This window comes from Zeugodacus cucurbitae, chromosome 2, assembly GCF_028554725.1.
Source record: "Zeugodacus cucurbitae isolate PBARC_wt_2022May chromosome 2, idZeuCucr1.2, whole genome shotgun sequence".
Classification (NCBI taxonomy): Eukaryota; Metazoa; Arthropoda; class Insecta; order Diptera; family Tephritidae; genus Zeugodacus; species Zeugodacus cucurbitae.
In genome coordinates this window covers 51,920,813-51,935,885 of record NC_071667.1, presented here as the reverse complement: position 1 = coordinate 51,935,885, position 15,073 = coordinate 51,920,813, and the positions used below count along the sequence as shown (strand labels likewise).

Here is a 15,073-nt window from a genome sequence, read left to right as displayed (position 1 = left end):
AGCGCTAACAGTGCAATGCGTGGTGGAAAGATAATCGCTAGAATTGCTTAGACAAACACAACAACTAGCAAAGTAGTAACGCAAATGTATAAAATCAAAATGCTTACCCAAGAGAGCACAGTGGAAAACTATACGAGAATGACACAAAGAAAAGGAAACGAAAATAGTTGCTTGAAATTGTTTCTGCTGAGCTACTAACAGTTATATAGCTGTACATATACACAGTTAACTGTGTATTTGTTCACATTTTAGCTCTAACTATCGCTCTTTCATATTAGCTGCCACTAAATTATGACTCGTAGAACACATATCTACCTCCGCTTACTGTCTTTCAGCTCTTTTTCCACAACACACTTCACTTTTATGCATGCAAATAATGCAAATGAGTGGCAAATTACGAACGTCACAATTGTTAAGCCAACGATTAGCAGCCCAAGCAGTGGAAGTACGCATAAAAGTATGCAATAAAAACTGAATTAAAGTCTTACGTATAGTGTTCGCTTAAATGCGAAGAATTTTAATTTTTATTATTGAGCCAATTTTCTAATTCACTTAAATACCTTTAATATCTGGCCAGCAATCTTTTTATTTTGGTGCAATAGCGAAAAATTATCCTTAATTGGCGCAAACCATGGACTCGTGAGTGCTATCTACTCATATGCATGCTTTTTTTGCTTCATCCACTTTAGCTTTGTGTGTTTTTTAACTTTTGCTTTGCAATCGCCGAAAATAGTTTTCAAGGCAACTTTTTCACTACTTTGAACTTTTTGTAGATTCTGCTGCTCTGCGTTTTGTGGCATACATTTTCTCAGGCATATACGAAAAAATATAGATATAACATATAAAAGCAGTTAAATATATAGTATATACATACATACATATTTGAATACCCTTTAATAAGAACCCAAAACGATGAGAATTTGCACTGGTTTTAAAATATATCTTTTTGGCATATTCTCATATACTCCCTTTATACATCCTTTCGAACTTTTTATACTCTCAATAAAGAGAGTATTATAGTTATGTTCACATAACGGTTGGTTGTAAGTCCTAAAACTAAACGAGTTAGATAAAAAGATATATATATCAAACTTATCAGGGTGATGAGTAAAGTTCAAATCTGTCTATCTGTCCCACGCCCACTTCCCACACAAAGGTTATGTTGAAAACTACTAAAAATGCTTTAATTCAGTAGGGAATACCACCAGAAACCTTAAATTTCATTATAAAGATGGTACCGAAAGCTGCACTCAAAATGACACAAAATTTAAAATGAGCGTGGTTCCGCCCACTTATGGTTCAAAACCATATCTCCGAAACTGCTCGACCAATTTACATGAAATTCGGTTCATAATATTTTCTCAGCTTCCCAATGATATGTTGTGAAAATAGTCCAAATCGGTCCACAACCACACCACTTCCCATATACCAGAACTTTGAAGTCAATCTGAATCGTTTACTTTGCAATATATAAAGTAAGCACTAGTGAAGATATCGGAACATAACTTTGCAAAAGTACTGCATTTAAATAGTGGCATCGCCCTTCTAAAAATTGTCGAAATAAGTTTTCGAATGTGAAGACATCAGTGCTTCTAACAAATTTTTCGCCGAAAATACAGGTGAGTCTCTCAGATATTTTGAAGAAATTGTTTGTCATATTAATAAAATTAAATAAATAAATTTCGAGAGTATAACATGTTCGGTGACACCCGAACTTAGCCCCTCCTTACTTGTTCTTCTTCCTTCACATACAACCAACAATTTAAAAAAGAAATGCGATGAAATTAAAACCTTAGTCGTCCATAATTTCTTCGGGCTGAGTTACATTTTTGCATAAAAATGCGTCCAACGTTTGTTGTATAAAAATTGCTGTTTTCTCCATGTAAACATTTTTGTAGCATTGTATGGCGTCGGAAAGAGATTGACTTGCCTTGGCACTACGATTTTCATCGGGATCATTGTTGCAAAAAATTTCAATCGCCTGTTCTACCAGTTCCATCGCCTTTGCAATTTGCGCAGTTGTTAGCTTTTTTGGTTCTGTTTGGATAACGGTCGGATCAGTTTCATCATCCAACGTATGTTCAGTACCAAAAGTTAATAACATTTCGTTTGTGAGCTCTTCATCCTGTAAGTTTAACAGTTCGTTGATATCCTCAATCTCCATTCCTTCAATATTATTTTCCCTAGCCAGATTAGCAATTTCTTCCCGAACAGTTGGTATATCGTTAATCGGAACATTGTTTTTAAGCAAGCACTCTGGCCATATATTTCCCCAACTTCCATTCATACAAGTCACTTTAACTTCTTTCCATGCAAAACCAATATTTTCGACAGCCATCTTGATATTGTAATCCTTCCAAAACTGCGGTATGGTTAATTTATCTGCTTTATCAGTTGCTTCTATAAGTTGAGAAAATGTTCGCCGTAGATAGTAAGACTTAAAGTTGGATATTACGCCTTGATCCATCGGCTGTATGATAGAGGTGGTGTTAGGAGGCATAAAAACAATTTTTATATTTTCAGAAATATCATCTGAATATATGGGATGTCCTGGAGCATTGTCCATCAGTAACAGCATTTTAAAATCAATCTTTTGAGAGCAACAATAATCTTTCAGTTCGGGAACAGCGCGATTTTTAATCCAATCTGTAAATAGCGTGGCAGTCATCCATGCTTTCTTATTAGCACGCCAGTGAACCGGAAGATCACTTCTATTCACATTTTTAAGGGCTCTTGGATTCTCAGACTGGTAAATAAGAAATGGCTTGAATTTTAAATCCCCTTCTGCGTTTCCACCTAGAAGAAGGGTAAGTCGATCTTTAGAGGCTTTATACCCAGGAGCAGATTTTTCGGCCTTGGAAATGTAGGTTTTTTTAGGCAACCGCTTCCAATACAAGCCAGTTTCATCGACATTCAAGACCTGCTTGCGAGAATATCCCCCTTCTTTGACAATAGCTTGTAATTCAAGCTTAAATTTTTCCGCAGCTGGCTTATCAGCGCTAGCCGATTCTCCTTTTAGAGAGATATTATGCAAATTTGCCCTAGATTTAAAGCGTTGGAACCAACCGTTACTTGCTTCAAATTTTTCGGAACTTCCACTGCTTGTTGATGGAGTATCATTCTGTAGATCATGAAAGATGCTGATGGCCTTATTTTGAATAATCATTTTGCTCAGGGGCACTTTTCTTTGGTTCTCATTTTCAATCCAAACCGACAGAAGAGCTTCCATTTTAATCAACAGCGGACTTCTTACTTTGACTTGTTGTGACTGTAGCGAGGTAGCAGTTTTTGCAAATTTTGTGATTTGGTCAGCATCTCGGTTGCAAATTGTCCTTACAGTAGACGAAGCTAAGTTAAGATGTTTTGCGATGTCAATGGCTTTTTCATCCGACTTAAAACGTTTTGGTATGTCTAATTCAACTAAAACCGCAACTGCGACGGAAATTCTCTGCCGAAATTCATATTTCTATGTGCAGCACTTGCATATATGCCGATAATTGGGAATCCCCTTTTTACGGAAAAATTGTTTTCTGTAACTGAATATGTATGTATATACATATGAACATTGCTGCATACGTAGGCATTCAAACGACCGAAACTGAGATTAACGACGCAAATTGAAAACATTGTACAATACATATGTATGTACTAGAGATCTCTAGTATGTACATACATATTTTGCGACGCAAATCGAAACGACGCGAATCGGGTCGACGCAAACCGGGGCCCCAGTGTACTTGTTCTGTCACCTCTATTGCGCTGAAATTTTCTTATCAATACTTAACTCGTTCTGACGCCTCTATTGCGCTGCCAAACGTTTTCTTGTTTGAGAAGTTTTCCAAAATTTGCAACTCCTAAAACTGTTGTTATTACTTTATGGACTCCATAATAGATGGTCTCTTTTGAGTGTCTTCAAATTATTATCAACTTTCTTCATTATATATTTTGGACACATTTGAATGGAATTATAAGTGATTAAGTGAATCACTTTGGACAATTGTCACGGTATTCTATCGCAAAGTTGTGTATTGTTGATTGTTAATGAAGATGTCTCGTTTGTGATTGGCCTTGTTTCTGATGTAAAGCTATAGTCGACTCTGTAGGTGATCCTAAATACTGTCAATTTCTGAACTTAATTGCTTAAAGATTTAATTTTCTCAATCTTTTTGATGCACCTTAAAGGTGATAACTTGATATTTATAAACCAAAATGAGTTTAGAATTTACTTATTTACTTATGGATATATTATGGATAAAAATATTTATTGAATCACAGGTAAATTAATAAATAGGTATGTCATCGATAACTACGATACTATGTATCAACTAGAAAACTATGTATTCGACTAATCGACTAACCGAATTAAACGAATAGGGCATTATTCGAATAATAATATTCGGTTTACACTATTCGGATAGTCGACAATCATCGACTATTCGATTAAATGCTCATTTTCGACTATTCGGTTAACCGTTCATTGTCGACTATTCGAATAGTGCAAGTTCATTAATTTTCTTATTTTTATTGAAAAAAGTGAAACATTAAAACCAACAGTTAACTTGCTTTAAAATACAAAAAATAACAATGATTTCACGGGAACCATTAAGTAATGACAAAATAATTTTTAACCATTTCAACTGGGCGAATGTATTAAATCAGTCTTTTTAATAAAACGTCGGTTTTTATATAAAAAGTTAAAATGTTAACATTTGTTGGTTGCAAGCAGCTTCTACGTGGTGTCACAATATTCCAAGCAATGGAGAACGTCCTCTCTGATTCTGATAAAGTGGCCGGAATGCGGAAACTTTAAAAAATCAAAGGCTGTTTGGATTTCAAACAATTTCCCTTTATTCGAATAGTAACAGCACAACTATTCTAATAACCGCAGTAAAACGACTATTCGAATAGTCGTAACATTGCGAGTACTAACCGGTTAATATTCGTACGAACGGTTACAAACGGGATAATCGAATAATCGGTTTTCAGGTTAATCGAATAATATTAAGAGCTCTAGTATCAATGCCTCTGCTCTTTGATGAATCGGTGTTACAATAATAAATAATGAGTTTTATCAAATTTACAAAGTGGGCTCTTTCCAACAGGGGATATGTGATGCTGTCGTCTTTTTAGTACACAACAGCCAGTTTCACGAAACAAATTTAAGTGAAAAATTATCTATTTCAGTTTCACCATTTGATTTAATTTTTATTTAAATGATCTCGCTTTGCCATTTAAATATTATTTAAATATTGTCATATGTAAGGTTAGGTTTTTCTATCAGCTGATTTCAAATATTTTTTTCCATTGTGACAAATAAATAAAATTTTAGTTTACTTTACTTTGCTTTAGTTTTCTTAAATATGCTTTTATTCTTTCTAACATTCATGCTTTTTAATTTTTTGTATGCCAATTTTGAATTATGGTGAAGACCAGAAAGCTTAAGTACAAAGTTAAATAAAATTTAAAGTTAAATAGAACTTAACATTTAATGAAAAAATTTCGTGAAACCGGCTGTAAAACTCTCAGATAAGCTCATTACATATTATTTAACTAGAGTTGAAGTTAGAAGAAACAACAATTTCTGGAATTTTCCACTGAGCTACTTTGAATGCAGCATTACTGTTATGAATTTTCGCCTGCTGAAACAATACTACGAAAAATGAAATCAATTAATACTAGGAAAAATCTGTTGGTAAACAATGTATAAATTTCAAGAAAATTTCTTTCAAGCCTTGATAGATGTGTGCCGTTGTTGTAGATCAAGTTAAAAATTGCTTGATTGCTCTCTTGGAAATATTTCAGGTGTATAAAATGTTCAGCTATTCTAAATAAAACAAAATAAGGACTAGTGAATGACTTGGTGTCAAATAAACCGTAAGGTTTTATTTGCTTAACGACTTTTCCTTTTTAAAGAAAGGAAAATAAAATTGTGTAATTATGGACCAATATAATAAAAGGTAATCATATTTTAAAATGTATTTGTATTATGCGTGAAAAAGTAGAAATAATCGGAGAATAACACGTTCCAGATATATATTCCCAACACATTGTATTTCCTCCCGTAAATATAAGCCAAGTATATAAGAAGCAATGGTACATTTCACCCAGAATATTATGATTATATCAGCAACGAAGTAGTTAAAGGTGAACTAGTTTAAGAGTGGCTAACTGGTCAACTGTGTGGTTATTTTATATCTCAACTTCCAGCTTGTAAAAATAAAATAAAATTGTATACGCGTCGGAAAGTATACTTACAATATAGATGTGTGTCCAAGCAATCTAGCTGGCACTTCACACATTTTACAACCAAATTAAATATATTATTGCATAACCTTAGGCGCTGTGACTGTGAATATCAACAAATAAACAACGCACATTAAGGGCGTAGTAAAAAATAAATACATGTGATAAAATTAATCATAAACAAAGTAACAAAAGCGTGTTTAATCCACTTAAATAGTGTTTCTTAGTGTCAAAAAATTGCAAAACAAAATAACAACAACAACAAGATGTAAACCAGCTTAAGGATCTCATCACTCAAACGCACTAAGCAAGCTTGCGACGCTTGGTGAGCTTGTCAACAACGTACAACATAAGCGTGTGAGAAAGGTTGCCACCTTGGATGGATCATGGGTAAATATACGAGTTTCAATTATTAGAAAACAACTTGATTGCAAACAAATTTAGCAAAGCAATATTTCTTTTAAATAAATATTTTGTATAATAGTGAAAAGCAACATAAAAGAAAGTGATTGTTTAGCAAGCGCAACTGAAATGTGCCGTTTAAATGTACTTTAATGCAATTACTAACTCTTACTATTTAGATATTCTTACTTTCAAAATATATGTACAAAACTATAACTAAATGTAAAAGTAACTGTAAACTTCTATTTATCTACACTTGAAATTATACACAATATTTACTTAACTTACAAATAACAAATTTAATATTTCATTAATTTTTGTGCAATGCAAAAACACTTGAAACAAAAAAAACATGTAAATGTTTATGAAAAAATATTAAAAAAAACAATCTCAACACAAAAATAATACAAAAACGTGCGAGGCAGGTAAATTAATAATTACATATTTATACTTAAACGAAATATTCGATTTCTGCTAAAAACACCAATTGGTTGATGCCTTCATTTCATAACATTTGCTCTCATAACAAAGTGCATTTTAAATTTAAACAGAAATATTTCCACATTACTTTTCAAAGTATACATAATCCTTTTGCTTTAAATGTATTCTCATTGCCTTTCATTCAATGAGCATCATCATTATTCATTTAGTAAGAAAAAATATTTTAGTTTGTTTTCATATATTTTTTTAGAAGGAGCCTCATTTTCGAACCCCAAATTCATTTTCGAAACACAGTCAGATTTCTCTCCAATAAGATGTTGTGTTCTCTTTGACCGAATCTATTTGGAACTGTAATTTTAAGTCTGTAAAATTTTCAAAATTTCGAAAACTTCCAAGTTTTTTCTCATTTTATTATGTCACATTATAATAATCAGTTCGGCTTGGTACATCTCATAGTTATAATCCTCACATGTTATGAAGTATTTTAAGTAGAACCACATATTTTTCGAATTACTTTCTTTGGTTTCCTTAATTTTATTTAACGGTCAATAGCATGCTTATATTTATAAATGAACTTCGTTCGTGGCAATGTTCTGGCCTCAAATTTTATTAAATTCTTATCGAAAAAATCGATAACGTTTTTTTTAATTATGCGCTCTGCGGTTCAATGATTTCATATAGTTTTCAAAGGCTGTAAAGCTCCAAGTTCGAGGGGACAGTTTCATAAAATTGTCAGGAGTTGCCTATAATGGTTATTGCAAATCATACTCCCAGTAAAGCAAGCTTTGAAGCTTTATAGGTAAGCAGTATAAGTAATTAACAGTAACAGTTTGAAATTCTCTGCAGATCACCTTCCTAACCTAGTTACACCAATCTAGTAAAGGGTGATCCATTTCCAGATTCCCTACTTTTTAAAGAAAAAACACAGAAAATTCAAATTTAATGGGGAATTTTTATTATTATTCGAAAGAACCTTCTTTGGTATTTATTATTTAAAGATTATCTCTTTTAAATGTACTCCGAGGCTAGGTCCATCCCTTGAGTCTAATTTTCTATGACTCGTTCGAGGACTGAATCGAAGAGGAATTGTCCGCATAGCGTTTAGACTTTACCCCTACAAGAAAAAGTCTATCGATGTGATATCACTTGGTGGCCAATCACGGTCCGACCCCAAACGTGAAATTATCTACTCATCGAAGTGTTCTCTCAATAAAACCTTTGTTTGATGTGTGGGAAGTGGCTTTTTGTTGAATCAAGTAGTCGGTGATCATGACGCCGACATAATCTTTGAAGTAATGTGGACCGACGATTCCACCGGCCCACAAACTACACCAAACCATTGTTGACCGTTTCTATTCGGTCGAATATAATCCATTAATAATTGCCGGAATCAAGATGGGTGATCGTGTTGCGAATAGTACGCTCAGTATGCCGACTATCTTGACCATACGTTGAACAAAATCCGCGAAACACATTCTTTACCGAACGTGAATTTTCGTAATAATAATAATAAAAATGTATAAACGTTGTTCAGACGGAAGTCTTTCCATGATAAAATGACAAACAATATTGAACAGAAATAACATGACAGCTTGACACGACTCACGTGATCTATTGAAAAAAGTACTTCTACTTCGATCACCCGTTTATAATTTTTTAGAAAAGAATTCCCAAAAAAATTCAAGAACTTAGAAGAGACTATAGGGGCAGTTATTTGTGAAAGTGTGGTTAAACGTAGTTAGGTTAGATCAACTGCGATATTAATTACGGCTTTTAGTGGGAAATTATGATATATTTCCCTGTAATATTGAAAAGCTATTCATATTAGCATCCTAAAACACTTTATACATCATCATATTTCATCATTTAATATTATATTTATTGCATTCGATATTTTAACCTTCAAATAGCATAACGCAAGTGAAAACTAATAAATGTCAACATTCAACCCATATCTGAGCTTATATTCTGAGCTAGTACTTTTATAATTTTCATTTTATTTCTACGTATTTTTCTAACTCATGTTCAATTATCTCTTCGCTTTCACGCACAACTGGGCGCCCCTGCTGCGCAGCCTCCATAACCACCATATAACTGTAGCTATAGAATAGCAAACCAAGCAACACCTACGCATATTCACGCACGAACAACACCACGTATGAGCAACCTTACATAATCATCTGCCATACAAAGTTTGCTCGTAGATTTTGAGTATTTTCTCAGAAAATTTTACTTATGACAAAAACAATTTTCGCCCACCCAAAAATGCCTACACACATTCAGAAGCCCGCCGCAGCATTTCTATGTGTTCACCAACGCATGTGGGTGGCGCAAACACCCAAACATTCACACTAACTATTGCGTGAAATATCAGCACATACATACTACTGTACTTAGAAACTTGCAATGTTTTCCATACACAACAAATATAAATGTACTAAATATTTGCGCAATTTTCCTTAACAACTGTTGCATGTACACTAGTCACGCGCTCAGCACTTTCATCGTTTATACTCGTTGTAGTAATTTACAAATTTTCTGCTAATTATATACGCTGTTGGCGCTGCTTGTTTCTGTATACGAGTATATGTGCTTGTCGTGGCAGCTCCTTATCGTTTACTGCTGCTAATTCATCGAATTTGTTGTTATTAATTTGTTGGCGTTAATGTTTGTTTACTGCTAGTTTATACAGTTATCACAAATTAATGTTATTGTAATTGAGTGCGTAAAGCTTATTCAGTTTGAAGGTGAATATAGGAAAAAATTATTAGTGAATATAGTTAATTTTTGGTTAGAGCGGTTTGTTATTAGTATTTTCTCGAATAGAAGCAGTATTCCTTAAAACATTAATCTTCCTTTGATTGTGAGAGCTTTCTAAAATAATTGCTTGAATGAAGGATTTGAATAAAAAACATTGGTTACTGTTTCAATATATTAGTGGACGTACAATATTTCTTAAACGAACGCAACAATTTTAGACTTAAATATTAAGAATTGAATTCTGAAATCTTAATATCTCAGAATTGAAACCAAATAATCATTATTATGTTAATCTTTCGACAATTTTGGGATGACAATTTATATTTATTTCCTCTTGGTGACTTCTGGAAGGTTTAGAAATAATGTTTAAGAAATCCTGTTTTTATTGGCAAGTCAAGTTTGTGCACATTAAGTACTAGTATCAGTAATTCATAAATAAAGTTATGTAATGTATTAGGTCACTGAATGATATTGAAACGAGAAAAAGCGTTAACTTCGGCTGTGCCGAAGCTAATATACCCTTCACAGGTGCATTTCTTTTAGTAACTATGTGTTTAAGCAAATCTAAAGACGTAAGAAAAAGTAAGTAAAAAAAAAGAAAACATTTTACTAATTCTCTTTAGCCGGGTTGTTTGCTAGAAACATTAAGGCTATATAGCTAACCGATCTGAACAATTTTTTCGGAGATTATATTATTACCTTAAGCAGTAATCCATTTCAAATTTCGTGAAGATACCACGTCAAATGCGAAAATTTTCCATACAAGCCATTGATTCCGATCGTTCGGTTTGTATGGCAGCTATATGCTGTAGTGAACCGATCTGAACAAGATTAAATTATTTCTATGAACATTAACTCACACCAAATTTCGTAAAGATATGTAGTAAAATGCGGAAGTTTTCCATACAAGCCCTTGATTTCGATCGTTCTGTTTGTATGGCAGCTATATGATATAGTGGTCCGATATCGGCAGTTCCGACAAATGAGCAGCTTCTTGAAGGGAAAATAACATTTGCAAAATTTCAAAACGATATCTTAAAAACTGAAGGACTAGTTCGTATATATACAGACAGACAGACGGACATGGCTAAATCGACTCAGTGCAACATACTGATCATTTATATATATACTTTATAGGGCCTCCGGCGCTTCCTTCTGGGTGTTACAAACTTCGTGACAAACTTAATATACCCTGTTCAGGGTATAAAAATATTTGGTGAAAGAAATGCAGGCGACAAATATATCTCCAAAATAAAATAAAACCGCTCACAGAAATTTAGAAATTGAGCTTTAATAATGCTTCTCTCCCCTTCAAATAAGTTCAACGTTTACGAATATGAACGAAGTATTCTATTCTACGTAATAAAATAACTTTGGAATCTTACCGACGATTTTTATTATGATCTACATTTGAACCCTTTTCGTCATATGATGTTCTTTGTAGACGTTTCATAAATTCTCAACTTTAAGTGTCATAGACTAAAGTAGTACCTTGAAGTGAGGCTGTGGCAAGAAGCTTTCAGGTAGTTTTATACTAACGAAGACTTAATAAATTAATGATTTAAAGTATCGGCTGTAGTCAAGTTAGACTTACTAATGAAGTGTGAAAATATCAAATTTTCGGTAAGATATTGAATATATCTAATGCTTGTGGACTATAGTCAAATTACAGCAAACATACTAACATAGAATTCTAAGTGAGTTCGTCTAAAGATGATGATTTTTTATATTTACTATAACCTTCGACCATTTTATTCCATTTTATGAATTTCATCGAAGAATGTCAAAACTCCGAAAAATTTATTTTAAATCCCTACTAATATTATAAATGCGAATGTAAGTTTGTTTGTTACGCTTTCACGCAAAAACTACTGAACCGATCATCATGAAACATTGTACATATACTCTTGAAGGTACTAGAAGCAACATAGGGTACTTTATATTAAAAAAAAAAATTAGATGATTTTGGAATGTCGAGCCCTCGACGAGACAATATGGATGATTTTGATAATGGAATTGCACGAGAGCTAGATTATGATTTCACAGCACTGCAACATCAAGTGACAGAATTAGTTCCTCAATTACTTCCAGAGCAAAATCATGTTTTCCATCAAGTTTTACGTAAAATAGACTCCGGTAGTGGTGGACTCTTCTTTCTCGATGCACCAGGAGGAACTGGAAAAACGTTTTTACTTAACTTATTATTAATGTCCGTCAGAAAAGACCAAAAAATAGCAGTTGCCGTAGCTTCGTTAGGTATTGCCGCGACGCTATTAAACGGCGGTCGTACGGCACATTCCGTTTTAAAATTACCATTGAATTTGGCGCAGGAAGATTCGCCCATCTGTAATTTTAGTAAAAATAGTTCACGAGGTAGAATGCTGCGAGAATGCAATCTTTTGTGTGGGATGAAAGTACAATGTCTCACAAGAAGGCTATAGAAGCTTTAAACCGGACCCACCAGGACTTGCGAGATAGTACAGATATAATGGGAGGCATGGTAGTTTTATTGGCTGGTGATTTCCGTCAAACCCTCCCAGTGATTCAGAGGGGGACAACAGCAGATGAAATTCAAGCGTGCATTAAATCGTCAAGCTTATGGTCGACAGTTGAAAAACTCCGCCTGAAAACGAATATGAGGGTGCATCTTCATAATGACGTGGATTCAGGACTTTACGCAGAAATGTTGTTGAAAATTGATGATGGTTGTTTAGTCGTTGACGCTGAAGGCTACATATGACTGTCAAGACAATTTTGTAATTTAGTAGAAATTGATGTGGATCTCATTGCTAATGTTTTTCCGGAATTACAACAATATTTGTGTAGTGATCAGTGGTTGTGTGGAAGAGCAATATTAGCACCAAACGAGGTTCAGGGAGAAATGAAGGAATATTTGTCAATGGATACAATTATGGATACGGAACTAAGTACTTCATATCCTGTGGAGTTTTGAAATTCACTTGAACTATCGGTACACCCCGTCACATAAACTTCAATTGAAACTAAATGTACCAGTAATGCTTATGCGAAATCTAGATGCTCCTCGGCTATGTAATGGAACAAAGCTTCGGATAACAAAATTGGGACAAAACATACTTGGCTACTATTTTAACAGGTGTCGGTAAGGGAAATAGTGTTATAATACCTCGGATACCAATTATTCCCACTGACCTTCCACTCCAATTTAAAAGGATTCAGTTTCCCATCAAGCTTAGCTTTGATGTTACTATAAACAAGGCACAAGGACAAACATGGTCAGCTTTATGTAGCCTGTTCTCGTGTATCCAATGCCAGGAATTTACACAAATTTGCACGCGACAGGAAAACTTATAACATTATCTACAAAAATATCTTAAATTAATACTTTGTATTTTATTTTTTTAAATTGTTAGAATTCAGAATTATTTATTTGTGTTACGGTGAAATATATTTTAACATTTGTTGTTGCATTTCAATAAGCATATATTAAAGTGTTGAAACTTCTGTCTGTAGCAATTTTTAAAAATTGTTGATCTCAGCCAAACAATCAAATTTAGTTATCATATTGACTCATTTCTATTATTATACCCTTACCCTTTATCTCTCATACTTATTTAATGACTCCACTGCGGGCGAAGCCGCTAGTATGTATATAAAATATATTGAAATATAATTGAACTTTCATAACTCTAACTTCTATAAATCGAAGTTCTCCATAACTTGAATTCTTGAATTGGCAATAGAAGTCAAATTTCATACAAATTACCTTCCGTAACTCGAATTCTCTCTAACTTGAAGTTTTTTTGTGGATTATGGTGATTCGAGTTAGGTAAGTTCAACTGACTGGCCTTGTTCATTCATGATGAAGAAGTCATCTAAAATTTTTTTACAATAATACATATATACACACTACTTTCTTAAGTGTATAAATAAAGTGTATAAATAAATTTAAATGACAAAGTAAAACATAATTTATATTTCAATATATTAGATTATATATTCAAATATTCTAATCTAGTCGGTCCATTTCAGAAAATTTAAATTTTTAATACTAAAACGTCGTAATTTTAAATCAGCGAGATTAAATTTACATTTAAACCGTATCAATGCACAAATCTTCATATAAAAATTCTCAACTGACCGCTGCAGCAATTTAATTTCCATATCACGTTTATCTGAATGAGTGTTGCTGACAGCGTCTTAAACTGTACATACACCAACATATCTACTTACAAATATCACCATATACATATTTATCTATTCTACAAATATATAAGCACTCGTAGCATCTTCTTGCGTCAAAATGATTTCCTTGCGCTCAGTTTCTTACAACAACACAAGCGTGATAGCATCGCCATGATAACGACTAAAACAGAACGTTGGCAAACGACAGCAACAACTGACGTCAACACCGGCATCCACTTATTTGAATTTTTATGACGATTGGGACGAAATAGAGATTGTTCGTTAAATAATGCAGCTGAGCCAATGGGCATTCAAGTGAAACACACATTTTATTTTTTCGAAATTATTTTTCTTTCACTTTTTATTTTTTATTCCAACAACAGAAGGTCAAAGTGCTTGCAGGCCTTCCAATTAAAAAAAAAGAACAAAAACTAAAGTAAAAGGCACATTTCTTTCTTAATTTGTCTGCGCCTGTTGGGTTATTAGAAAGGACACCCAAATTGCAAATTATGCCGTTGCAGAAGTGTGATACTCCCTTTATGTAATTATCTTTGCCTTTAATCTACTCATGGCTTGACACTTTTCTTTTGTAAGTTTTTCCGAGAAAAATTTGTTGAAGCATAAAATTAATTTGACTATTAACTGAAGAGCCCACGCTCATTATTACCGCTTTGTTGTGAAGGGTCTGCATAATTCATGCATAAATTCAATGACTTAATTTTTCAAATTTGTTGAATATTTATGAAAATCTTTGACATACGAGAGAGGTTTATGTTGTTGGCGGCTTTTACTTGCCATATATTTGAATATCCGCAATTTCTGATAACACGGATAACCGATTAATGTTCGTTTTTGTTTACAACATAACTCGATTCACGAATATCCCGTTATGATTAGTATTTAGAGATATTATATATCGATATTTGTTCAAATACAACATAAATAAATTAAATTATTTTATTTATTAAATTGTATCAATATTTTTGGAATATTTAGCACATTCATATTTTTAAGGCTCGAATAATACACATTTTTCAATATCCGAATATACACACTCATTCAC

The 15,073-nt window shown here is 33.2% G+C and overlaps 1 protein-coding gene across 4 annotated transcripts in view; it reads left to right on the top strand.

The window, feature by feature from the left end:
• The window catches only part of LOC105214258 (serine-rich adhesin for platelets), a 57,295-nt gene that overhangs the window by 10,586 nt on the left and 31,636 nt on the right, over positions 1-15,073 (top strand). The window contains exon 1 of one of the 4 annotated variants that reach the window (XM_054230402.1): positions 5,429-6,633. The exons of the other annotated variants lie outside the window; for them this stretch is intronic. Coding sequence (XP_054086377.1) covers positions 6,630-6,633 — 4 coding nt within the window. The 5' untranslated portion in view covers positions 5,429-6,629. Of the gene's footprint in view, positions 1-5,428; positions 6,634-15,073 lie in introns of those variants that run through there. 4 annotated transcript variants of the gene reach the window in all.